The sequence below is a fragment of the Equus caballus genome, chromosome 7 (genome assembly GCF_041296265.1).
Source record: "Equus caballus isolate H_3958 breed thoroughbred chromosome 7, TB-T2T, whole genome shotgun sequence".
NCBI classification, from domain to species: domain Eukaryota; kingdom Metazoa; phylum Chordata; class Mammalia; order Perissodactyla; family Equidae; genus Equus; species Equus caballus.
Window position 1 is genome coordinate 46,054,686 of NC_091690.1, and position 27,340 is coordinate 46,082,025.

At 45.6% G+C, this 27,340-nt stretch overlaps 1 protein-coding gene and 1 long non-coding RNA gene across 5 annotated transcripts; one reads left to right on the top strand and one right to left on the bottom strand.

Moving 5' to 3' along the window:
* Nucleotides 1-1,224: 1,224 nt before the first annotated feature.
* On the top strand, nt 1,225-25,190 carry LOC111774263 (adhesion G protein-coupled receptor E2-like). 4 transcript variants are annotated; one of them, XR_011440588.1, is made up of 6 exons: nt 1,225-1,541; nt 5,855-5,945; nt 6,843-7,010; nt 7,096-7,206; nt 10,519-10,599; nt 23,171-25,190. XR_011440588.1 is itself a non-coding variant. In XM_070273006.1 (5 exons), the coding sequence occupies exons 3-5, from the start codon at nt 6,933-6,935 to the stop codon at nt 19,292-19,294; spliced, it is 246 nt and encodes an 81-aa protein (XP_070129107.1). In that variant the 5' UTR covers nt 1,359-1,541; nt 5,855-5,945; nt 6,843-6,932; the 3' UTR covers nt 19,295-19,386. The 4 variants fall into 4 exon arrangements, 1 of the variants encoding a protein (XP_070129107.1); XR_011440589.1 differs by lacking the exon at nt 23,171-25,190 and adding an exon at nt 12,449-12,845 and having other exon boundaries at nt 1,359-1,541; XM_070273006.1 differs by lacking the exons at nt 10,519-10,599; nt 23,171-25,190 and adding an exon at nt 19,238-19,386 and having other exon boundaries at nt 1,359-1,541.
* On the bottom strand, nt 5,803-13,159 carry LOC138925006 (uncharacterized). Its single transcript, XR_011440590.1, has 4 exons — nt 12,924-13,159; nt 11,999-12,151; nt 11,740-11,886; nt 5,803-7,984 (listed from the first exon to the last, which is right to left on the bottom strand). It is a non-coding gene; the product is annotated as an uncharacterized lncRNA (long non-coding RNA).
* Nucleotides 25,191-27,340: the final 2,150 nt, after the last annotated feature.

Sequence of the window (27,340 nt, forward strand, 5' to 3'; positions counted from 1 at the left end):
TGCTCAACAGCCTGGGTCAGGCCCTTTTGGAAAGACAAGGTCAGGCCGAATTAGGTTTACACCAAAATGGCTTCCTCATATATTCCAATATATCCTATTACTTGCCGTTTTTATTTGACATTGTTCATTTATTTATTTAATGATTGGCCCTGAGCTAATATCTCTTCCTCGCAGCGGAACAAACAGCAAACGGAGCTCCTGTCCTGCCTGCCCCCTGCCCCGGGCGCCAGGCTGCCGCCTGTGGTGTAGATGCAGGGAGGGTACCCCTGGTCTGACTGAGCCGGCGCGCAGGGCCTCCTCCCAGCGAGACCCTGGGAGACACAGACCGCGCCCCGCGAAGAGCAGCCTGGGAGCGATCGAGCGGCCGCTCATCAGCAGGGCTGGCGCGAGGGCGGCAGGGGTCGGCCCGAGGGAGTCCGCCGCCGGGAGCGCAGACAGTCGGGCCCGGGCGGGGCCCACCGCGCCCCGAGGGACGCAGGGAGGGGATGGCGCGGCTGCGCTCACGCGCCCCGTCTCACGGCCCACCCGCTCCGGCTGTCCGCGTGGGCCTCCGCCTCCCCCGGCGAGGACACTCGGGACCCGGCCGCCCCGGCTCTGTCCTCATGCCCCGCGCGGCGGCCAGGGCTCCTGACCGAAGCACGTCTTGCTCTGGGGACAACCCGCGCTCGCCATCCCCCACCGGGTGACAGCAGCGCCCCCTCGGGGGCCCGCGACCCGCAGGAAGCAGCGGCCGCATGGCTGCCTGAACGCGAACGCGAACCGTCCGCAGCCCAGGACAGCCACTCGCCGTCCACAGCCACGCGGCGGTACAGACGCGCCCCGGCCTGCGCCCTGCCATCTCTTCCAGGGTCGCGTCCATCCTGGCGTGCGGCCTCAAGACCCCGGATGCTACCTGCCCCCCGGGGGCGAGGGGGCTCTGGGGCCTCTGCGGAGAGACCCCGGACCCCCGTGTCCCCGAGTCCCCACATCACTCAGGCTCCACGTGCGGCCCCGCCCCCATGGCCGCCCCCCGCCCCTCGCAGCCCAGCCCTCTCAGTCGCTCCGCCTCTGCTGCCTCAGTGCCTCCTCGCTCCACATGGTCCCTTCGCCCTCCCTTTAGGCCCTGGGCTCTTTCCCTCATTCCTCGGCCCTCCCCGCCCAACAGTGGCTCTTTCCCTGGATCCTCCGCCCTGTGGTCGATGTTCGGTCCTTTCCGTAGACACTTGGCCCTCCCCTCTCCACCCGGCTCTCGGTAGATGGTCTGCCCCTCAGACACTCTCGGCACTTTCTGTATCCCCTCGGCTCTACCCTTCACGACTCTGCGACTCGGACAAGCTCGGCGCTCTCGGCCAGCTGTCGGTTGTTTCCGTCTCCGCCAGGGCTCTGCGATTCCCACAACCTCGGCGCACTCAGCCAGCCATCGGTTGTTTCCGTCGCCCTCCGGCTCCCCGCCCGGATGTGTTAGTCTCAGTTCATGCACAGCCCGCGGGACGCGCTCGTGTGCGCTGGGCGGTGGCTGTGTCTGTTCTGAAATCGCAGCTCGCGGAGAACTGTGCGCCAGGGTAGGTGCAGCGCGGTCCTGGTGAAAGTCTGGGCGTGTGGCCGGGCGGGGACGGTGGAGTGGGGCCTGGGTCAGGGATTGGCCTCAGGATCAGGGCTGTAGGCTTCATGGATAGTGACAAGCAACAGGGTGGACGAGCGCCCGAGGGAGCCGTTTGGGTTGAAACGAACTCGGCCGGCACTGGTTTTCCCGAAGGGGCCTGGCCTGTGGGGTGCGCGTGTATCCACTTTAAACGTTGACTGTGTCCCCAAGACAGGAGCGATCAGTAAGGATGGGGACGCAGCGTCCCCACATCGGCGTTTCTGGAAGGAAAACCGTCTCCCCCTAAACTCGGGATTGAGTGCCCACCCGGCCGCCTGAGACCTCCGACCCGCTGTGTTCACTGACCTGCGGTGTCAGCAAAGCCTCTGGTGACAAGTGAAGGGACATCCCTGTCATATGTGGCGGATGCCATTTGTTCCAAGACCCTATGTAGCCGCTCTGTGACCCCCTTGTTTGGTGCCCTTGCTGCCTTGGGGAGAAAGGCCCCGGGCTAGTCCCCACAGCTGCCCTATAGTAATTCACCCAGTTTTCAGTGGTAGATTAATTATGGAGTATTTGCGGCGAAAGGGTTAGGGTTAGGGCTGGCGTCAGGGATGTGGTTAGGGTAGGGGTTGGGGTCGGGGTCAGGGTTTAGGGTTTAGGCAAAGGTTTAGGGTTTAAGATGGGGTCTGGAATTACAGGCAAGAGGTGAGAAGAGCGAGGTGAGGGTGAGAGTAAGGGTGAAGGCGAATTTACTGGTTGGGGGGTTAAGGATACAGGTTAAGGTTCGAGGTTTGGGTACAGGTTCTGGGTTGGGATTAGGATTAGGGTTAAAGGTATGGTGATGTTTGTCGTTAGGGTTAGGGAATTAGGTTTAGGGTTAGGGTTGGGGAGATAGGTTTTAGGGTTAGGGTTAAGGTTTAGGGGTTAGGATTAGGGGTAGGGTTAGGGTAAGGTTAGGGTTAGGATTAGGGTTAGGGTTAGGGGTTAGGCTCAGTGTTAGGGTCAGGGTCAGTGCCAGGGTGAGGGTTAGGGCTAGGGCTAGGGCTTAGGGCTTATGGCTAGGGTTAGTGCTAGGGCTAGGGCTGTGGTTAGGGGTTTGGTGTTAGGGTTAGTGTTAGGGCTAGGGCTTAGGTCTTAGGGCTAGGACTAGAAAGTTTGGGTTAGGGTTCGTGTTCGGATTGGGGTTGGGGTTAGGGTTAGGGGTTAGGGTTAGGCTTAGTGTTAGATTTAGGGTTAGGGTTTAGGGTTAGGGGTTAGGGTGTTAGGGTTTGTTAGGGCTCTGACCTTTTGACATTAGGTTTATTTGCTGAAATTCATTTTTTCCAATCCTTTGTTGTAGTTGGATGGGAGAGAGTCCTGGGTCATCTCTCCCTGCCATTTTGCTCCGCCCCTCTCTTTAATCATCTTTTTTGACATGTTTTAGGTCAGGTCTGCTGGCAATTCCATCTGTCTTTCTTTGTCTGAGAAAGTATTTCTCCATCATTTTTGAAGGGTAATTTCACTATATAGAATTCTAAGCTGGTGAGGGTTTTTCTTTCAACACTTTAAACATTTCATTCCACTCTCTCCTTGCTTGCACGGTTTCTCCTGTGAAGTCCACTGTGATTCTTAGCTTATTCCTCTATAGGTGTGTTTTATTTCTCTGGCTTCTTCCAAGATTTTTTTAGTTTTTTTTTTTTTTACTTTTTATTTTTCAGGTTGAATATGGTATACCTAGCAGTGCTTTATTTCTTTCTTTGGAATTTTTCCTGCTTGATGTTCTCTGAGTTTCCTGGATATATGATTTGGTGGTTATTGTTCATTTCGGAAAGTTCTCAGCCATTATTACCTCAAATATTTATTCTGCTCAGTTGTCTCTTCTGGTATTTCAAGTACACGTGTATTTCACCTTTTGATGTTGGCCCACTGTTCTTGGGTGCTCTGGGTTTTCCCTTCGTTATTTCTGTCTGCGTTTCTGCTTGGGCATTTCTACAGCCCTGTCTTTCAAGCACATCGATTCTTTCCTTGGCCAAGCTGAGTGTAACGATGAGCCCACTGAAAGATTTAGTCATTTCTGTTACTGTATTTTTTAAATTTCTAGCATTTAAAAAAATATTTTTCAGAGGGTCCATCTCTCTGCTTACATTACTCATCTCTTTTTGCACATTGTCTAATTTTTCTTTAGAGCTGTCAACGTATTATTCATAGCTATTTTAAATTCCCTGTCTGATAAGACCCATATCCGTGCAGTGTCTGAGTCTGGTTCTGATTATTGCTTTATCTCTTCCCAGTGTGTTCGTGCCCTCTGGCTTGCCTTGTAGTTTTTACTGAGAGCTGGACGTATTGTATTAGGTAATAGGAACTGAGGTGAATAGACCTTCAGTGTGAGGTTGCCTGTTACTCTGACTAGAAGTTGGGCTGTCTTTAATGTTGCTATAGCTGTAGGTGTTAGAGGCTTCACTGTCCACTGGTGTCCTTTTTTCTGTCCCTTCTTGTACTTGGATTTCTCAAGAAAGTTTTCTCAAATAGAGTCTGTGTCCTGGAGCTCTCTCAGATGTGATTTACTGTTAGCATACTGGAGCCCTCTTGAGCTATGAGCAGGGCAAGCATTCTGCAATCTTACGATTAAATCTCTGTGGTTTTTACTGAGACTAAGTCTCTGGGCTTTGACTTTCAGAAGAATTTCTTAGCTTTTTCTCCCTACCTTCCAAAGTGAGTGCCTGTAGCAATATCTGGGTTCCTCTTCCTCACCCACTAAACACTCACTAACAGTCACTGTGGGGCAGGGCAGAGGTGGGAGCTCAAGAGGAGGGAGAAGGCCTCAGAGTCCTGAGCTGGCTCAGCCCCGTGTGTGCGTGTGTGTGTGGGGTGGGGGGTCACAGCATCCATGAGGCCCTCTAGGCCACAGATGGAAGGCTTCATCTCCCCCTGCCCCTGCCCCTAATGCCCCAAACCAAAGGCAGGTGTGTATGGGAGGGGCCAACAGTATTTGCATATTCAAATGCAAAGCAGTAAAGTACCTATATTTCATCTCTTGGTGACATCCCACATCGTAATTTTGGGAGCCTCAGGCCTCCCCTCCTCCCTAAGGGATTCTCACCCTGGCCCTTGCTGGTGAAAGAAATCTCATAAGAGAAGAGGTTCTGTCTTCCCCCCTAGCTGCAGGGAATCATATTCTCTTCTGCCTGGTAAAACTGTCTTGTTTCGGTGACTTCTTGCAGAGGAGTCCTGTGAGATGCCTGGACTCCATGGTGGTGGATACTGTGAAGCATGAAGGAGGCCTTCAGCCTCCATACCTGCTGCCATTCTGCCGGTCATTTTACAGGCTAGCTCGAAGCCCAGCTGACACTATTTATATGAACATCTTGGTTTCAGAAAGATGCATACCTTGCTTGTCTCCCACACACACAGCGGTGAAACAGAATCCGACTCTGCCAGATTTGTAAGTCGAAGCTGAGTTTGATGAGCTCCCAAATCTAATGGTAGGAGTGGCTCTGTGACTTGCTGTGTTGCAGCAGAGGTCTGCCTTGTTGCTTGTGAAATCCAGGGAGAGGGGCACAGGAACAACAGGGGTTGTCAGGTTAAGGATCAGGGTGAAGGTCAGATCCAAGGTCAGAGTTAGGAGTCAGGGGTTAGGGTTCTCGTTAAGGTTCAGGTTAAGGGTTAGGGGCTATGGCTTAGGCTAAATTTCGGGTTCAGGGTTTGGGCTTCAGGGCTAGGGCTAGGGTTAAGGCTAGGGTCAGGGTCAGGGCTAGGTCTAGGTTTAGGGCTAGGGCTAGGGCTACAGTACGGGTTCAGGTTCGGGTTCGGGTTGGGGTTCGGGTTCAGGTTTGGCTTAGGGTTCGCGTTCGGGGTTAGGGTTAGGGTTCGGGCTAGGGTTCTGGTTCGGGTTAGGGTTCGGATTAGGGCTAGGGTTAGGGTTCGGGTTAGGGTGTTAGGGTTCGGGTTAAGATTCGGGTTTGGGTTCACGTTCAGGTTATTGGTTACGGTTCACCTTCGGGTTCCTGTTCTGGTTCTGGGTCTTCCTTGGACCAGTCTGTGCCATCTGCTCTGTTTGTGATGACTTCAGAGCCTCCTTAATGCTCAGCTGGGGGTCATTAGAAGGGCAGAATTATAAGGGGGTAGATGAGCTGGAATATCATTGGGTTGTCATGCATTTGGCTTGGTTTTCTAAGACTGCTCCAAAAACTACAAACTCTAACATTGTTACTAAATGTGGAAACTACTTAAGGGTGGAATTGATGTTGGACAGGCTTGGGTACAGAAACAGATTGGAATTTTAATCAATAATCCTTCTGTGGTTTCCTGAAGGTCAACTTAGTTTTCTTTCTGATGACTCTCTGGATGTTGAAAAGCAGACTCTCTTCCGTCAACAGTGATGTTCCACCCTGCAGGACACAAGGTAATCCGGAGGAGAGGGTGACAACCCACAGCCACGTGTGGTCCCAAGAGTGAAGCCATGTCCCTTTGCAACCCCTGCTGCCCCTTCTCAGGGTCTTCTGAGAACCCAGAGTAAACAGATCCAGCTATGCTTCTGTGGCAGCCAGCTCAGACTCAGGGGTGTGTGGCTGACACCACAGCCAAAATGTTCCGTCCATCTCTAAGCCAAGCTTGTTACTCCCTCAGCAGCAGGAAGAACGGACATTGGTTGATAAACATTCTTTGGACTTTTGTCAGCAGTCCCATGACAAAAGTGCAAAGAAGACTTATGTTCCCATGAAGCACTTAGAAACACTGTGTCTGCTCCCACACCAGCCTACGCTTTCATACAACACCATTAGTTCAGGCTCCTTCTCACCCTCATCCATTCCTCTCTCTGGAAAAAATCCTAGTCAACATCAGATCTAGGAGTTTGGGCATTCCTTTGCTCCAGGAACCCTTGTGGAAATTTAATGATGTTTCTTCTATATTCCTATCATCATCTTTTCTGAATGAAAATAGAATCTTGCCTTTGTTATTTTTAATGCCCAGGCCCCAGCACAGAGCCCGATGCACAGTACCTCCTCAGTAGTGTTGGCTGAGTGAAAATAGGGATCCCTGTGGAGCGTCATAAAATTTTTGAAGCTTACATTTGAAGTATCACTATCCTCCTCAATCTAAATCAAACTGCCCTCCTGTACTTGAGTGCTGTTTCCATTGTGGGGAATCATTGATGGCAAAGATCAAAGATGATCACAGCGCAGCCTGAGAACTCATCACCAGCAGAGGAAGGCAGGAGCATCCATGGGGTGGAGATGTAAATGGCGTTTTCTTTTGTTGCTCTGGGTGCCTCAGGAGCCTCCTTTCTCCTCCTCCACAGGATGCTGACTTTTAAAGCTACAGCTCAGCTCTTCATCTTGGATGCACGTGGTGTCTGGGAATCCTGCAGGTGGGTTCAGCTGCCCACGTCATGGCCTACCTCTTGACCATCATCAACAGCCTGCAGGGCGTCTCCATCTTCCTGGTGTACTGCTTCCTCAGCCAGCAGGTACCACTATCCAGCTGCCGCCCAGGACTCTTCCCATCCTCACCCCTCTCAGTGAGCTGATCCAGAGTATGCTTTTCCTCTGCAGGTTCGGGAACAATACGGGAAATGGTTCAAAAGGGTCAGGAAACCCAAAGCTGAGTCTGAGACTTTCACGCTTTCCAGCAGGGCCGTGTCTGATGACTCCAAACCCATCACGGTATGATCATGCGTTGCTCCCAGAATACTTCACCAACTGATCTGCCCGAGCAGCATGTGCCTATCACACTGGACAACCTGGGTGAACAGCAGATGATGCCCTAGGCTGGCTCACGCTTGACTTACTCCTGGACTCCTTAACCATTAGCAGTGGTCTCAGTTTAAAAGTTTATTTTAATAAACATATTTTGCTTAGGGAACTGTGTTCATCTTGACCTTTATACATCAGTGCTCTTACTGAATACCTGCTATGTGCTGTGCTTGGTTAACTAGATAAGCAAAAATCAATGACCCAAAATGGTGATGCATGTTCTACTCAGAGCCACATTGTTCTGTCCTTCTCTGCACACCTTCTATCTCACAGTCACTCAGCAGCACTCACAAAAAGGGGGAAATGGAAGGAAATGATGCACATATTTATGAATTAGACATAAGGGTTAGCTGGCATTTTAGACTTTCTTAAAAAGACTTCCTCATATTTTCAACAGCTTCTACATTATGCAAAACCTTGAAGGAAAAGCATTAATGACATGGGATAATTCATGGCACAGATTACAAAGAACCAACACAGTGGTTTAATCTTACAAAGTCCTTTTACCTATGTTTTCTCAACTCTTCCATCTTCTATGAAATCCCTTGAGTCGTCCTTACCATTTAAAGGACTCTAGGATTCTGCCAGGAAGTCCTTGTGCATTTCTCTTGTTACCTTGTTCACCCAGCACTGGTTCCATTGTTCAATCTTCTCTCTCCTCCCCCTTTCTCAAAAATGTTCTCATCACCTATTTCACAGACAAAATCAAAGACATTACGATGCTTTGTATATTTCACACAATCCACCATACCCACCAAACGTCAGCGTGCATCCCCTCCACATTCTTGTGTCATCGACACAATTCCCTTCTCCTCTCTGAAGACAATGCTTACACCTGCTCTTTGGATCCCATCATTCCTGCCTTATCAACTATCCTCACATTATTGTTCACACATTCTCTCTCCCTCTCTCTCTTTTCTCTTCCTCCCTCCCTCCCTCTTTTCTTCCCTCACCTTCTCAACAGTGTTCTTGCCAAAGTTATGGAAACGTTTAGTTTTCTTCCATTTTTCACACATGTACTACTTGGCCCTGTTCTAGCTACCAGCCAATAGTTGACTTTTCTCTGTGTCTCCATTTCCCTGCTTTAAACTCACTCCCTAACTCCATGCAGTATGGCTTCTTTCTCCCATGATTCCACCAAAACATGTATCTCAGACCTACAGTGATCTCTGTGTTCCTAAAAGCCTTCTCAGAAACTTCTCACACTATTCCCCACCCCTTTCTCATGAAACTCTCCATCTTTATCCCCTATAGATTCTATTTACACACCCCTGCATGTCTTTCTTCCATTCTCTCTAGCTTTTCTGTCTGTCTCCTTCATAGCTCCATCCAGTGGGTTGGTTCCAGAAAAACTTCAGTTCTCGTTAAATTCTTTCCTCCTAAACAATCATGTCCATTCCTTAGATTCAGTCACATATCGATGCAAATGATGCCTCTGTATGTTTCTCTAGGTCTGACCCTTCCTCTGAGATCTAGAGGAACATCTCCACTTACTTATTTGACATTTTTGATATCTCAAAGACACCTTCAACTCATCCTTCCTATATAAGACTTGCAATCTTTATCCTAATCCAATTCTTTCCCATGGTGTCTGTCTTTCTGAATGGCACTACATCCATCCTGTGACACATCTTTGAGCCCTGAAAGTTACACTTAACAATCATCTTACTCCCCATCACAACCTATTCATTATACAATGCTGTTTTTGTTTGTCTTAGGTTTCCCTTTTTTATTTATTTATTTATTTTTTGGTAAAGATGATTGACCCTGAGGTAACATCTGTTGCCATTCTTCCTCTTTTTTTTTTTCTCCCTAAAGCCTCAGCACATAGTTGCATATCCAACCATAAGTCCTTCTAGTTCACCTATGTAGGGTGTCACCACAGCTTGGCTTGATGAGCGGTTGTAGGTCCACCCTCAGGATCTGAATAGGTGAATCCCAGGCTGCTGAAGCGGAGGGTGCCAACTTAACATCTATGCCACTGGGCCAGCCCCAGTCCTGTTGTTCCCATATTCTCAATATGTGCCCAATATGTCCAGCTGGCTCAATCTCCATCACCCCCTCCTTGGCCAGGCTGCCATCTTTACTTGCCTGACGAACTGCACTATCCTCCCAACTGACCTGCCTTTTCTATTCTTGTCACCGTCCAATGCATCCTTTACATAGAAGCCTGAGAGAGCTTTTCAAACACAAATGGAATCATGTCACTCCTTTGTTAAATCCATTTCATATAGGACCAAACCCCGAATCCATAATCAATGAGAATTTGCTTGGGTTGTCTCCTGCTCACCTCTCCAGCTTCATCTGCCACATACTCACCATTGTTCCAGCCACATGGGATTTCTTCCAATTTTTTAGATTCACCGTGCCTCTTTGGAATAAAGACTTTGTACATGTTCCTTCTTCTTGAAACACTCTTATGTCTCCCTTGGCTCAAAACTATATAAGCCTTCAGATCTCAGCTCATGCGTCAACTCCCCCAAAAAGCCTTCTCTGCCTGCTCAGAATAGGTCAGACTCTCTGGTTTTTCTCTCTGATAGCCACTGTGCCTTTCCCACAGAGCATCTGTCAGAGTCATTTCATTCTGGTTTTTCACTATCTGGTTAATGTCTGTCTTCCCTCTAGATCTGAGCTCCAGCAGGCACCATGCTGCTTTTCCTTCCTATTGCACCCTCAGCATTTCACACAGGGCCAGGCCTATAGAAATGCTCAATGCATAATTGCTGCATGACTGATCACATTAAGGAATGAACAAACTGCAGCTGCAGAAGAGGCAGGAACTGTCTTGTTTTCAATCTCTCTCCACGTCTAACGCTTCCCAAGTGCTCAATAGTTACTTACTGAACAAATGAATGAATGAACTTCCTGATCATGATGGAGGTAAAATATTAGAATAAATTATTGATCAGTTTAAGGTGCCTCTTTCTCTTGGGAATTTCAAGATAATTCTCTGCCTTACTTATTGTTTTATTATTAACCATCATGTCTACCTGTTAACACCCTAATATTTCTTTATGATCCAAGAGCTTTGTCTAGATCTTAGTTCCCAGACTGAAACAGATCTGGAATGAAATAGCAGCTCTACCAAGTACTTGCCATGTGAACTTGGTCAAACTGAGAAACATTTTAAGTCCTCAATCGCCCCCTTCATCTCCCGTGTACAAATGAGACAGTTTTCTGAGTCTCGCCCAATCAGAACTAATTAATTGCTTCCATTTGCAGGATTTCGAGTGAATTGTGCTTTGGTGGGAAGGGGATGACCATCTCCCCACAGTAAATGTTGCTTCATCCAAGGATGCACAGGTAACCGAGCAGGAACGAATGCAGCATCCCTCACTACAGCTGATGTTGAACACGTAAGGGAGGGACCCACGGATCTGAGAGGCTCAGTTCTCACTGTTCCACAGGCCTGTCCCACTCAGGGCTTCCACTCATTCAGGAAGAACATAGCAAGTAATCCATGCCTTTCTGTTTAGGGGGATGCTAGCATTACCTGTCCCTCGTGTTCTTGAGTCAGCTCAGCCTCAGCAAGGCCGTATCCTCATCCCTGGGAGCTGGTTCCCAGGAGTCCCTCAACCAAATTGGAGCTGCCCTCACTCCAGAATCCCAGAAAACTGATTCTTCCACATCTATACCTCGAATGTATTTGTTCCCTCTTGCTGTTGGACAAAATTACCACAGACTTACTGCTGAACCCAACACACATTTATCTCACTGCTCTAGAAGTGGAAAGTCCCAAATCGGTCTTAGGGACCAAAATCAAGGTGTCATCAGAGCTGCGTTCCTCCTGGAGATTCTAGGGGAGTATCCGTTTCCCCACCTTTTCCAGCTCCTAGAGGCTGCCTGCATTTCTTGGCTAGGGGCCCCTTGATCCACTCCGTCATCACAGCTTGCAGTGTAGCATCTTCAGTCTCTCCTCTGCTTCTGTCACCATATCTCCTTTACTGTCTTTGACTATGACTCTGCTGCCTCCCTTTTTCCCTTATAAAAACCCTAGTCATCACATTGGCTCACCTGGATACTCCTGGATAATTTTCCCATCTCAAGATTCTTAGTTTAATTATATCAGCAAATCTGTTTTTCCATATAAAGTAAAATATTTACAAATCTAGAGATGAGAATGTGAGCATCTTTGGTGGATCAGTTTCCTCTCTACCATACTTATTGTACAAGGTTTAGCTTACCTATTGTAGAGCCATCAAAATTTGGCTCATAGGATAGATATTTGAACAAATATTTATCATCCTCTCATCCCACCAATTTCCCTCCTGCTCACAGATGGTATACACAATGAATCAAAGAAACATGTACCTTCTGTGAGAGAAATGCAGCAATGGCATCAGATAGCTAATGAAACCTTCTAAAATTCGAGTAATCTCATCACATATATCTACTATCATTGAGTAAAGGACCAAGAAGATTCATTGCTTAATGTAATTTTACCTTCTATGATCTCCTAAAATTTGGTGTCTCTGCTGTGTAAAGATGTAAAGGTGTCTCCCTCTCATTTGGCATCCCTTCCATGGCTTCCTGAAGTTTCATCCAAGGAAAACAAAATAGTTGCTCTTGTTCTCAGGTCTGAGTAATTTCCTGAAGTACAGTATTTACAAAGTTTTTGAGTAAAGATAAGCAGGTGAAGTCGCCCACTTAAATTTCAGAAATTTTGCTTAGCTTCCTGTGCATGTAGGAATAAATGACTCACCTTGGGGGTGGAAAGACGAAGCGCGTGAAAGGAATTTAATGCCTTTTCCCTTCTATCTTAGGTGAATAACTATAGGTAGTCCTTCCCACATTTCACTCATTTCTCAGCTGCCGTCTTATGTAACTCCAGGCGTAGAGCACCGTTTCACAAACCCTGAAGCAGAGGGAGCAGGAAACACATTTGAAACAGATGGATAATTTTTTAGAGCAGATTTAATTGCTGTTGTCTTCTGTAACTTGGGGGTTAGGAAATGTAGGGAGATGGGATTTCTGAGAAAGACCAGGGTCTAGCAGAAGGCAGTCTGATTCAGCCTTTTGGTCTTGCCTTGACGAATCCATCTGGCACAGAAATTTGTGATTACTTCCTAAATTTCTTATTTTTTTCCAAAGCAAACTTTTAAGTTCTCTTTCTATGGTCTTATACATCATGTCTAAAACATTTTCTCTCCAGGCGAATTGAAAGATCTTTCGAACTATAGCCTCTTCTCCCATGGGAAATCAGAACTGTTATTCTTTGAGCCATTAGGAGAGGAGAAGGATGACTTGGCGGTGTGTGTTTCAAGAAACCCATCGTGTCAGCAATGTGGAATAAGTCATGGTGGACATGCTCATGCTGGATTCCTGTGAAATCTGGAACTTTTCTGTGCCCCACAGTATGCTCAGAAAGCACTCCACACAGAAAAGGGCAGCTGAGGGCCAGTTCTTTGGTCTCTTTGGGTTAAGCCTTTTCTGAAGCCTCTCCTTCCTACAAATGCTCTTCCAGTTGCTGAAAGTCTATGAGCAGCAACACTAGCCTGAAGGTATTTTCAAACCAACAACATCTAAAAGATCAGGAATGTTCACACCATAGTCTGGATTTTCAAATTTCTTTGTTCTGTTTTCTATGTTTTTCATTATTCACTCACTCAAAAATATTGATTACTCACTGTGTGCAAGGCAGAGATCAGGAGAGAACAGGCCCTCCTTCATGGACTTGACTCAGAGGCTGAAAGATTCTTATAAACCAAGTCCTGCAACTGGACACTTGAAGTATAAACTATTTCACAGACTCAATCCCCTTTCCTCCTCACATGAAGCTATATTGAAAGCTCAGATCATCATATGTATATTTTAGGCTTTGTGGGCCAGTGTAATACTCAGGGTTCTCCAGAGAAATAGAAGCAATAGGATACACAGACACACACATACATAAATATGAAGTATGAAAAGACTTATTATGAGGTATTGACTCACATCATAATGGAGGCTGAGAAGTCCCACAGTCTGCCACCTGTCATCTGGGAACCCAGGAAAGCCGGTGGTGTAGTTTGAAGGTCTAAGAGCCAGGGAGCCATCGATTAACATCAGGGCCTGAAAGCCTGAGATCCAGCAGCACCGAGGGCAGGAGACTGATGCCCCAGCTCCAGCACTCAGCCTGAGTCAATTCAACTTCCTCCATCTTTTATTCTATGCAGACCCTCAGTGGATCGGGTGATGCCCATCCTCACTGGACAGGGCCATCTGCTTCACACAGTCCACTGACTCAAATGCTAATCTCCTCTGGAAACACTTCACAGATACACCCTGAAATCATGCCTAACCAGCCATCTGGGCATCCTGTGTCCCAGTCAGGAGGACACAAAAATTAACCATCACAGCCATATAGTTACAGCCACAACTCAACTCTGCCACTGTAGCATGCAAACGGCTATAGACACTCAGAAATGAATGATCGTGGCCATGTTTTCATAAATATTTATCTATGGAGATATTATGGTGGTTCTGGGGAGCTCCTCATCCGACACCAATTTATTCATTCACTCTTCAAATATTCGGTGAGCACTTACTCTTTGGAAAGGCATCATGCTAAACTGAAAGAAACTAAAGTTAACAAGGCAGACATCATCTCATTCTCCAGGAATCGTGAGGACCTGTGAATTGGTCAGGTCGGGCTGCCGTAACAAAACCACAGACTGAGCAGCTTAACAGAAATTACTTTCTCACAGGTCTGGAGACTGGGAAGACCAAGAGCAAGGTTTGACAGGGTGGGTTCTGGTGAGAGCTCTCCTCCTGGCTTGCAGATGGCCACGTTCTTGCTGTGTCCTCACATGGCCTTTTCTTCCAGCTTGAGCCTAGAGAGACAGAGAAATGAAACTCTTTGACATCTTTTCTGTAAAGAGCACTAATCCTGCTATCAGGGGCCTGCTCTCATCTAACCCTAATTATCTACCAAAGGCCCATCACCAAACACCATCACATCAGGGGTTAGGGCTTCAACACCTGAATTTACTGGCTGACACAAACATTCAGTCCACATCAATCTGTAAGTTGGAAAACCAGAAGAAGGAGAAAATGCAGTATAGTAGATACTGTGGTCTAGGGACACACAGCCCTGTGGGGACACGGCAGATGTGGAACCAGCCATGGTTAGAGAGGGCAGGTGGGAGAGAGCTCTCGGTCAAGTGAGGGCAGCGTTCCAAGATGTTTACAGTTTGGGAGGCAGATCTCAGCATTTGCCCTCATATCTTCACCTTTAAAAATCTATCAAATCTATTCTCCTTATTTATTACGGGAATAACAATAATAATTTCCTTGTGGGTTATTTTTAAATGTTAACTGAGAAAATAAAGATTAAGTTCTGGTAGGAAACCCGAAGACAAACAAGAATTAACCAGGACGAGTGAGCTTGGGGGTTCCCCAGCTCATTTATCCAGAACTCTGTCACTGAGTTAGAAACAGCCATGAGACAGGCTCTGAAGTGTGGCTCCACTTCTCATGACAGGGCTCCAGTACATGACCACACCCATCAAAGAGAGCAGGTGCGAAGGTTGAAGAGGTCTCTCCTTTCAGCTCTCCACGTTGGGGGTCTGCTGTGACAGGTCCCCTCACTGGCTGCCCCCTTTCCTGGTTCTGATGGTCACCGTGTGGATGAGGAAACAGGGACTCATTGAGGATTTAGGCCCTTGGTGGAGAACATAGAATCCGGACACAAGAAAGTATATAACAAGAAGCTGTCAGACACCAGCAGTTAAGGATCCCATGATCACGGAACCGGAAGTGTCTAAGTCAGGGACCACAAAACTACAAACAGCAGGATCTGCAGACTTGGACTCCTCAAATCTCAGAGATGACTTTGATGCCAAGAGGCTGGGCACTTGGGTCCTAGAGATTGTGCATGCAAGAGTGAGGATCCCGGATACGGAAGTTCCTCAGGGTAGGAGGGGTGGCCTAAGAAGTGAAATGGAAGGAGGGGTATTGGGGAAGGAGTGGACAAAAGGAGTGAGTGGAGGGGCATTGGGGCTGCTCAGGACTGCAGGAACCTGGGAGGGACCGAACTGGACCACTCAGTCTTCCTCTGGAGCATTCTGGGGTGGGAGTTCGTAGACTGATGTGAGATGAGGACAGGGCCCTGGGAAGAAGTGGGTGGGTAATTGTGCGAATGAGGATGGGAAGGTTGGGGAGAAGGTGAGGGGACCTGATTGGAATTGGGTTGTGTTGGAAGAGACTGGTATTGGGGGACCTCGGGAGTTAGTGGGGGGCTGAGGGTAAAGTAAGGGCAACAGGGAGTTGGAGAGAGACTGCATCAGGGGTAACTGCAGGCACAGAGAGGGGCAGGGTAGGATGGGAGACACCAGGAGGGGCAGAGGATACAGGGAGATGTGCAGGAATGGGGACCTCAGAGGACTTGGGGCTGCGGGACAGGGGCTGTGTGAGGCGGTACAGCAACTGGAGGAACAGGAGGGGTGGGGGTGATAAATTGGGGAGGTCTGGGGGCCTGAGGGAAATGAGGAGAGCTGCCTGGACTGGGAGAACTCAGGATATGCTGAAGATTACCGTCCCAGCAATCCGGGATGGACAGAGGTCCTGTGGTTCTCAGGTGACTGGGAACACTGAATACAAACAGGGTGGGTAACAGGGACAACGATGGGAAACTGGAATGTGTGGTTGACAAAGAAGGGAGTGAAGTACGAGGGTCCCAGAAGAATGAAAAGGAGTGAGGATTTAGAGAGGAATTAGGGTAACTTTGATATGGGGTGGAGCGTGGGAGGGAGACAGGAAGGCTTGAGGGGTCTGGCTACCTGATAGGGCTCAGGGGGCCAGGTGAGGGGCGGAGAGGCTGCTGCTGCAATGCGGATAAGGGAGAGCATGGAGAGAATGGGCAGGCTGGGCCAGCGAGACCAGGGAGAGAAGCAGCTGACGGGCATTTGAAGGAATCAGAGTGTTCCCACTGCTCTTTGGCAGCTGGGGGCAGGGCGATTCTGGGCTTCACGGAGGTGACTGAACTAGGGAGCTTGGAATGGCAGAGAAAATGGGACAATTAGGGGACAGGCAAGGGGTTTGGATAGGGTAGGGGTGGCAGACGTAGTTGGACGAGGGAGATAAAGGTAGCAGAATACAGTGATGGTTGCAGGACAGAGTGGGGAGGGAGGTGGAGAAAAGGACTGAGAAGTGGTGAGAAGAGGGGGGAGCCTGGAGGAGCGAGGTGAAGAGACCAGTCTCAGGAGTTCCTCCAAGAAAAGAGGAGGAAGGGGCAGCTGTGCCCACACCTCTCTCTCTGTCCCCTCATCCATGGGCAGCTGTGCCGTGGAACGGCTTCGAGCAACTGTTGTTGGGATGATGAATCCAGCACTGACTCCTTCTTCGGAGAGAACACAGGATGGTTTTCTGATTTCAAAAGCAATGCAGGAAAAACACAGAACATTGGAAATGTTTGAAAAGCACAAAGACAAACTAAATGCCAGGAATCTCACAGTGAAAATATCATGGTTGACTTGATGTGCATGTTTCTCTGTCTCTCGCTCTCATCCTTTGACTTCCTGTCACCCACACTGAAGTGGGTAACACCCCCTGGGGCACACTTGGTTCTCATCCCCTCCAGGTTGTTCTGAGGCCAAAGAGCCTGGCTTGGAGCTGGTCCAGGAGGCTTTTGCTCATGTCGACTACCACTCACTCAGAAGCCACCACTGGGAGGGTGGAACCCTATGAGTGAGGTCAGTGTTCGCCAACTCCAGGCACTCCTATGACGGCATCATGATTTCTGCCACACATGATGTCCTCTGTCAGTTACATTTATCTTTACCCTGACTCTCAGGCTTTTTCACTTAGCATCATCCTAAGAAATTACCAATTTTCTTCTTCAATCCTTTAAATAAGTCCAAGTTTATAAAAATTGAAAAAAGTTCCATCTATATATCAACTAACATCTCAAGGATTATATCTTGGACAGAAGATTTTAAGGGTGTTCATTTCTTCCATAGCACTCACCTCCATTTGTGCTGAGCTCCGTTCCTTTGTGCAATTGCTAACTCACACATGTCTCTCTCACCACATTTCTGCTCTAAGGAGTTAGAGCTGTGTGTGTTTTGCCTCCCCATTGGGTATCAAGTGCCAAGCACATAGCACAGGGCCAGACTCACGGGAAGGGATCTATCACTGTTTGCTAAGTGACCAAATAGATTATTTACACATCAAACAACTCTGTAAGCAAAGTAGCTTTTACACCCACTTTAGGGTGAGGAAAGTGAGGCTTAAGGATGGGCACTAGTTTGTCCATGTTCACGCAGCCAGCACGTAGCAGAGACAGGATGTGTCCCCATTGTAGAGAGACTGCAGATAAACACAAATGCTCAAAAATGCTGCTACCCAGAGACAATGCCTGAAAGGAGGTTGACAGGAAATGAAGTTGGACAGTCTGCGTGGAGTGGTACTGGAAGCAATCTGCATGCTGGGAAAGGAGGAGTTTGGGGTTTATGCCATCTGCCTTACAAAGCGATCTGGAGCTTTCAGACAGGAAAGTGATTTATCCTTCTGAGGATTGTTGTCTTTATGGAGAGAGACGAGTGAAATAAAGAGACTGGAAAATGGCAAAATGTGTTTCTGTTCCCACACCCTGAGATGAAGCCATCCTCTAGGGTGAGAATCAGAAAAGTCAGGGTTTGAGCATCACCAGCCACAGGCAGAAGTAATTATCCACCTACATGGCTTGCTTTCTTTCCTTTTAATAAATTAAGATTTAATGTTTTTACTCATCACTGCACATGAATTATGTAAAACATTTCTTGTTGTAAATCATTTAAACACCCCAGAAATCTACAAACTTAAAGTTTCTCCTCACATCCCGTTTCTGACCCATCTCTCCCTCCAGACACACACAGTCGTTCTTTCTACAGGCCTGTCCTGTTTACAGTTTATGTCTGTCCTTCTAGTCATGTTTCTATGCATGTACACACATATTTGTAAATCTCCCTGCATGCTATAGAAATGGATTCATACTGTGTGTAGGATTGGAGAATTCCCTAGTATGGCTGTACCATGTTTACCTCTTTCCTATCAATGCACATTTGGGTTGCGTCCCAGCCGTGAACATTCTGAATATAGAAGCTGCATATCTGACATTTTGATGGACCTCTGGGTCAGGGACTAATGTTTAGCATGTGGTGCTCATAATGGAAGGGGATGAGGCCTGTCTCCGAGATCCTGCGCCTGCTATGCCGGAGGTCAGCAAGCCTTCTGTAAGGGCCCAGACAGGAAATATTTTCAGCTTTGTGAGCCATCCAATTTCTGTCACAATGTCAACTCTGTGGTTGTAGCAAAAATGCAGCCACGGACAGTAGACAAACAGCTGGGTGTGGCTGGGTGCCAGTAAAACTTTATTGACAAACACAGGCAGCCAGTCCATGAGCTGTAGTCAGTTGAGGAAAAGAATTATCTTTTCAATAAATGATAATAGGACAGCTGGATATCCATATGCACAAGAATGTGGACCTCACGCCTTATTAAAAACCTCACACCATTTAGAAAAATTAATATCAGACAGAGCGTATAGCTGGGTGTAATGACTAAGATGATAAAGGTCTTGGAAGAAAACATATGTGTAAATCATTGTGACCTTGGCTAAGCAATTCTTTTTTAGAGATGACACCCAATTAATCATGCCTTTCTGTAGGGGAATGCAGACGGTGCCTGGCCCTCCCCGTTTTGACTCAGCTCGGCCTCAGCAAGGCCTTACCCTTATCCCCAGGAATATAAGCTTGGGGATGTCCCTTGCTTTCCCCAGCTTTGCACAGAATCAATGGCCTCTATTCTAGACAAAGGATGCTCTGGGTCAGTCCCTGGAAAAGGTGAGGATGGGAAGAGTACTGGATGGACGTGGGCAGAAGTACCTCGCACTTCACAAATGTTATAGATGACCATTTGTTTTTGTCCTTCCACTAGAGGGTAAGAGCTGAGAAAACATAAATCTTCTGTTTGTTGTTTTTAGTTCCCAAGGCCCAGCACAGAGCCAGGTGCACAGAATGTCCTCAGCACTGTTGGTTGAATGAAATTAGGGATCTTCATGAAACATCATGATCTGTTTGAAAGCCACATTATGGAGTCATTACCATCTTCAGTTCAAGTTGAAATACCATTCTGGACCCAAAGAGCATTTCTCTTTAGGGATCATGGACAGTAAGATCCGAGATGGTCACTATTCAGTCAGAGGCATCCATGGAGTGGAGATGAAAATGCTCTTGGTTTTCTTGCTCCAGGTGCATGAGGAGCCTCATTTTTACTCCTCCCCAGGATTCTGAAATTTAAAGCTACAGCTCAGCTCTTCATCTTGGGCTGCGCTTGGTGTCTGGGAATCCTGCAGGTGGGACCAGCTGCCCACATCATGGCCTACCTCTTCACCATCATCAACAGCCTGCAGGGCGTCTTCATCTTCCTGGTGCACTGCCTCCTCAGCCAGCAGGTACCACTGTGTGACACCCACTCAGGATTCTGCCCATCTCACTCCTCCCAGTGAGCTGACCCAGAGTCTGCTTTGCCTCTTCAGGTCCAGGAGCAATACAGGAAATGGTTCGCAAGGGTCAGGAAAACCAAAGCTGAGTCTGAGAAGTAGATGCTCTCCAGCAGGGCCGTGTCTGATGCCTACAAACACAGTGTGGTAAGGGCACACATTGCTCCCAGAGCACTTCACTAACAGATCTGCTTGAGCAGCACATGCCTACCACGCTGGGCAACCTGGGTATATAGGAGGAGATGCCCCAGAATGACTCAAACTTAGTTTGCTCCTGTACTCATTCAGGCTCTCCCCTGTCATGAAAGGCGTTCTTCCCGCACTTTTGTCTACTGTCTTTCTATGCTCATCTTTACGCTTGCACATGGAGGTCCCATTCCCCACACGTGTGGAGCACCCATTTGGTGTCACATGGTCCATGTGCTTTTTAATTTTCCTTGGTGAGAAGATAGAAAACACTTACTCACAAGCAGACAAAGATGCTATAGTAAGCTCCATAAGCAGGAACTAATGATCTGAAGCAGTGATGCACGAGGCACTCAGAGTCACAGCAGCATCCTTTATCCCAAGTCATTCCATGCCACCTCTCTATATAAAAAAATAAATACATGGGATATATAGTCATAATGGGAAAGTAAAATAAGCATTAACTTGGATTTGAAACTTTCCTTAAAAGTCTGCAGTTGTACCTGGTATTTTCAAAACACACAGACAATGCAAAACCAGGGAGGAGAATCCCAGAAGCATAGGAGAGATCCCAGCATGGTGAATCACACCAAGCGTTTGTGTTTTCACTTACAAACCCTCTTCTCACATTTTTGTTCACATGTTCTTCACATCAGCACTTGGAGGTGAGTTTTATGATGCTCCCATATGATAGGTGAAGAAGGTGAGACTCATGCGGTCTGTATAAATTGTGCAAAGATTTGAGCCAATTTGTTCTTTCTCTCAACTTCCATGAGCTCCCACCCTGCCCGGCAAGGCCTCTGTATTTGCCTCCTCCGCCTGCTGGTCCCCCCTCTGCAACTGCCACTTCCCGAGTACTCCACTCCTCAAATTTCTCAACTTTCTAACTCTTCCCTCTTCCCAGCACATGTTCCTACCAACTTCTTCACAGGGAAAATCAACTCAGCAGGATGCAACAAGGTCAACTTTGTGCGCTCAAAAACACCAGGCATTTGAAATCTGGTCCATTCTCTCCTCATTCCTTATCCCCACAGATAGACAAAATGTGCTTCCTACATTTCAAGGCTAATCCCTCTGCCTGTATTTGGTTGCTGACACTTGATTTCTCAATAACTTTACATCATTGCTCGTACATTATGTCTCTGGTCCTTGCACAGTCTCCCTTCTCAACAGCTTCCTTTTAACCTTCACTGCAACATTCTAAGTCTCTCTCTTATTAAAAATTATTGTTATACACTTGATCCCTCCCTCTTTTTCCTCTATACACTCAAAACTGCCATTTGCCTCCTTTCTGGAATGAAAAATCTCTCTCTTAAGTTTCCAATGAGCTTCATGTCACTGGCTGGAGTAAATATCTTTTGGTCCTCTCAGTAGTACTGGATGCTGTGGTTACTGCCTCCATCATGAAACTTCTCTTTGTCTCTGGCTTCCATGTCTCAACACTCCCTGGGAATCTTCCTATCTCTCGAGCTGAACTTTATTCATCTTCTTTAGATTTCATCTACTGTACCTGGCTTAGTTCTAGAAACACGTCTATGCTCATATTATACCTGCCTCAAAGACAGTCTCGTGCACAGGGACTCACTGCAGAAGGAAATGATGGCCAAATATATTTCTCTAGCCCTGAAGGACCCATGAGCCCCAGACCACTACCTCCGATTGCCTACTTGACATCCCTACTTAGATATCTCGGAAGCAGCCCAACATGGTCATAACAGAACTTATCATCTTTTTCACCAACTCAGCCCTCTTCAGGGTTTCTCATCTCCTTGGACGGTGTCTACATACATCTTGTCGCACCAGTCAGGACCTGAAACATCCTTCACATTCTCCTCCTCCCTACCTTGTTCCACCCTAAACCGACCCATGGCTAAATTCTGCTAATATTTCCCCTCAGTGCTTACAAATCTGTCTCGTTGACACCGTCTCGATCACCTCCCTAATTCCAGCTCCCATCTTCCCTTGGCTTAATTGCAATATCCCCCTAACTCATCTCTCCTCTACTCTTCTCCCTCTTCCAATGAGTTTTTCACGTAAAATTCAGAGTTATTTTCTCAAAACAAAAATTTAGTCATGTACCTCCTTGCACAGAAATCCTCCAAATGATTCCCCATTGCCACTAGGAGCAAGACCAAAATATATGAGGATTCCAATTCACCCGCATCCTTACCAAAACTTGTTATTGTTTTATTTTATACCTTAGTTTATGTGAAATATTTTTCATTATGGTTTTGATTTGCATTTTCCTAATGTCTAATGATGTTGAGCATATTTTCACATGCTTATTAGGCATTTGCATATCTCCTTTGGGGAAATATGTATTCAAATCCTTCCCCTATTTTTGAGTCATTTCTCTTTTATTGATCAGTTTTAAGAACTCTATATATGTTCTGGATACAGGTCCCTTGCAAGATATATGATTTGCCATTATTTTCTCCCATTCATAGGTTGGCTTTTCAATCAATTGATAGCGGCCATTGATGCAGAAAAGCTTTCAATTTTGATGAAGTCCAATTTATCTATTTTTATGTTTACTTGTGCTTTGTGTGTCATATCTAAAAAGAATTGCCTCCACCAAGGTCACAATGATTTATGCATATTTTTTCTTCCAAGTCTTTTAAAGTCTTAGTTATTACATTTATGCATATGATCCATTTGGAATTAATTTTTTTTAAAGTGTGAGGTTTTTAATATGGTGTGAGGTCCATATTCTTTTCCATATGGATATCCAGTTGTCCCATCATCATTTAAAACGGAACAAATTTTTTTTCCTAGCAAATTGTCTTGCTGTTCTTGTCAAAATAAGTTCTTCATAAATGTAAAGGTTCATTTCTGGACCTTCGACTCTGTTACACTCATCTGTCTTGGCTACGGTGGCTTTGTAGTGAGATTGAAGTTGGGGAAGTGACTCTACAAGTTTGTTCTTCTTTCTCAATACTGTGTCAGCTATTATGGACCCCTTGAAGTTCCTAATGAATTTTAAGATGTGCTTGTCAATTTCTTAGAAAAATTTAACTGGGATATTGATAAGGATTGTGTTAAACCTGTAGATTAACTTGGGCTGGGGGGTTGTACTACTATCTTAAGTATGTTAAGTCTTCTGATCCATGAAAATAAGATGTTTTTCCATTTATTTAGGTCTCGTTTGACTTCTCTGACAATGATTTATAGTTTCAGTGTACAAATCTTGTAATTTTAACACTATCTCTTTTTTATCTTCTTTCTCAGGACAATTAAATTAACAGCTAAACCGAAGATATTGTATCCTGGAAAGTTCTGAACTGTCATCCTTTGGGCAAAGATTACAGAAAATACTTTTTCATGTTTGTTACAAGAAACTCTTCGTGTTGCCATTGTGGGAGAAAGTATCAGGAAATGTTTGACATTCAGTTGCTGGAGAATTGGGGTCTTATGGGCCATACAGCATGCTCATCTCACTCCCACAGAGTCAAGGAGCTATGACCCATTTCCCCAGCTGCCTTGGATAAAACCCTCTGCTCCAACATCCTCTTCTGCAAGGAAGTTCCTCAAGTTGAAGATACATTACAAGAATAATGAACCTTAGAGGACTTTCTTAAAATAGCATCAGAGAGGAAAATAATGTTCAAATACTGCGTGTAAGTAAACATTTAATCCAGTTGCCCAACTTTCCTGGTTTTAGTGCTGAAAGTCCTCTGGCACATGAGACACTTGGGTTACAGGCCAACTAGGACAGTTTGTCTCCCTGCTGACCTGCCTCAACTTCTTCACTCTCTATCTCTAAGGCTTACAAATTTATTCATTCAAAAATATATATGTTTTTTACTCACCGTGTGCTGCACACAGATCAAAACAGATTCGGTTCCTGATTTCACAGAGCTTATGGGTAAAAATATATTTCCTCAGAGTAAAATCAGAAACCTCTGAATAGAGTCTCTACATCCTTACATTTTACAAGCTGAGCTGTGAGATAAGGTGTATATTGCTACTGCAAATTTTGTAAGTTATAGCTATACATAACATATTACTCATGTATGCATATATATGCATCCTCAGCATATAATCTAGAGGAAATCTAAATCCAGAGTGATTACACTTACACGAAATTCCCTGTGGGCCCCACTGACCAAATCTGCATCAATTTGAGTGTCCAGGAAAATGACTGTAAATGATTCTAGAATATTGAATAAAAATATCCATGAGTCCATAGTGACACATAAAATATCAGCTCTAAATGTAGAAGATATGATAGAATTAGAAGATCATGGGTTTTTCAATATCCAATAAATGGCATGGGGTGAAAGGCTGCTGGAGGACAAGCTGGTCCTACAGAGCCCAAGAATCCCCTCAGATTACTGGTTCATCACAAGGGCCAAGATGCACGTCTACAGCGTGGAGATCTGCCAGTCACCATCTGAACTTAATGATCAGGATTAACATCATCAATACGGGAAACCTGACATCACACATCTCTTGAGAAGACATGAAGTTATAACATCCCATTTGTGGTGAATAAAGAATTATTGACAAATCAGTCTGACCCAAACCTAATCCAGCCTTCAGACCAAGAGTGGACAAACTGGAGCATGCAGGACAAGTGCAGGCAGCCGCCTGCTCTTGTGAATAAAGATTTATTGGAGCACAGCCACACCCATTCATGGATGTATTGTCTATGGCTGCTCTCACGCTACAGTGTCAGAGTTGAGTAGCCATGACAGAGACTGTAAGAATGACAAGGTGAAAATATATACCACCTGGCCCTTTATAGGCAACCTTTCTGGCACCTGTTCTTCCAGATCTAACCTTCAGTATACACAGAATACAGAGGACAGAAGAACAGGTTAAATGACATCAAGAGGAAACAATCAGGCAAATTGAGAGTGTGGGGCATTCAACAAGCCATTGGCCTGGACTCTTCTAAAGTCAATAGCATTTTGAAAAGTGACTAGAGCCTATTCTATATGAAAAGAGGCAAAAGTGACATCACGATCAAATTCAGTGTAAATTTTAGTGGGACTCTGGTTCGGAAACACAGCTATAAAAATATTTTGGAGCAACTGGGATAATTTGAATATGGATCAGATAGTCAATGTTATTAGGAAATTGATGATTTTCTTGAGTGTCACAAAAGTAAGTGGTTATGTAGACCACATTCTTTAAATTCTTCAACATTTGATGAAGAAATATTGAAGAATGGAGTGTCATGTCTGCCTCTGACCATCAAATGTTTTAGCAATAAAATGTGTATGTGTGTATATACATTAAGAAAGATTTTTTTAATGTGGTACTACATTAATAATTGTTGACGTTAGATGGAGGATATATGAGTGGTTTGTATCATTCTCCCAAATTCTCTGTATGTTTAAAAATTGTAAATAGAGGGGCTGGCACCATGGCCGAGTGGTTAAGTTTGTGCGCTCTGCTGCAGGCGGCCCAGTGTTTCATTGGTTCAAATCCTGGGTGGGAACATGGCACTGCTCATTAAACCACACTGAGGCAGCGTCCCACATGCCACAACTAGAAGGACCCACAATGAAGAATATATAACTATGTTCTGTGGGGCTTTGGGGAGAAAAAGGAAAAAAATAAAATCTTTAAAAATATTTGTAAATAGAAGTTACATAAAAGTAAATAAACATATTAGTTATTATTTCATTAAAATATATACCCTCATGAATTCCTTCATATCCAGAAAATACATTTTCCTCCTCTACAAGAAACTAATTTTGTAAATAAATATGTTATAAATATATGAATTTGCATAGCTACATGGTGATGAAATTAAATCTGCAAACTAAAAATAGAATATTAAAATATTAGAAGAAGATAGAGGGGATCTCCACCTCTGCCTAGGAAATAGAAAATGGAAATGAGTATCACTCCCAACTTAACAATAAGAAAAATCCATATAAACTGCAGAATCATTCTGCTGCACCCACAGAGAGCAGAGATAACAGGACAACAAAGTAGCCTAAAATCTAAGGGAAGACAGGCTCATGCAGCAGAGACTGTCAGGGCACTGGCTCACCTGTGGCAGAGCACAAAAGGCAGGGATCTGGGTGCCACACAAACGGTTAAGAAGAATTCACCTTCACTTTTTAATGAATTGACCAGGGCCAAGGTGGGCAATTGTGCAAGTGTAGAATCTCTGAGGGAGTGGCAGGAACATGCAGAGACCCTCTCTGAGATGCAGCCACGCTGGGCAGGTCTACAGCTGAAGGCGGAGCAATGGGGAAAACCCTCTGGCAAAACAGCCGCCACCAAAAGCACAAGATTACAAGGTAACCCTAGAATAAACTGAAGCCCAGGGCGCAATGACTCCTGACGGGATACACTCAAGCCCCCTCAAAAACAGCCCAGCAGAAGAATAGTGTGTCCACTTCCAGTAATAAATAATATATCCCTCAGCATCAGGTGCCCTACACACATGCCAGCATTCAATCAAAAATTATGAAGCACCAGCAAAAGCAAGGAAAAACAACCCCTGAAGAAATCAACAGAACCAGACAAAGATAAACCAACAGTCGGAATGTTAAATAACTATGATTAACATGTTAAAGGCAGTGATGCAGTAGATCTCAGCTGAGGGAACATTTTACACCAGGGAACACTTGGAAATTTCTGGAGACACCACTGGTTTCACAGGTGGAGGGGTCCCTACTGGTATCTAGTGAGTGAAGGCAACAGATTCTGCTCGACAGTGTACAATGCACAGGACAGCCTCAGCCACAAAGAATTTCCAGCCCCCAAAATGTCAACAATATTGAAGTTGAGAAATTCTGCCCTAAACTCCCTTATGTTACACAGACGCTAAAAATAGGCGTCTTCCTTTTCTCCATTAGAAACAGGAATATTTCTACAGCGACATATAAGGTGTAGAGAGAAAGTAGCTTTTAACAGGAAATTTCACATTTTCTTCTGTTATCCCCAAGGTTGAGAAGCCCTGTTGTACCTGAAAAGGTAAGCAATATGTATGAACATATGAGAAATTTGAAAGGAAAGTAGAGGCCACGACTTAAAATTTCATTAATAACATGCTTTCAGTCAAAACCCAAAGGCACTGAAAAATATTGACAAGCTTTACTACTTAAAGTTTCTTGATAAAGTCACCATTAACAAGGCCTGATGACAATATACTAAATTATTTGCATGTTAATGAGAGATTAATGTCTATAACATACAAAGAACTTCCAAAATTCAGTAATAAAAAGGCTAACAAAATATTAGAAAGAGATATTCATAGGTCATTAACAGAAGAAGAAAAACTAATTGCTGGCAAATACACAGTAATCGAGGAAATTAAAATTAATACAACAAGGAGCTAATACTGTCAAGCATTAGATTGGAAAAGTCTGCGGGACTGGATAGCATTCAACATTGGTTAGGCCATGGTGAAATGGATAGCCCCATATGGTACGA

Bases quoted from the DNA above. Each gene is read 5' to 3' on its own strand.
- LOC111774263 (XM_070273006.1), top strand. From the start codon at position 6,933: ATGGCCTACCTCTTGACCATCATCAACAGCCTGCAGGGCGTCTCCATC. The intron at 7,011-7,095 runs GTACCACTATCC...TTTCCTCTGCAG, and splicing joins ACTGCTTCCTCAGCCAGCAG to GTTCGGGAACAATACGGGAA. The intron at 7,207-19,237 runs GTATGATCATGC...TGTTGTTTTTAG, and splicing joins ATGACTCCAAACCCATCACG to TTCCCAAGGCCCAGCACAGA.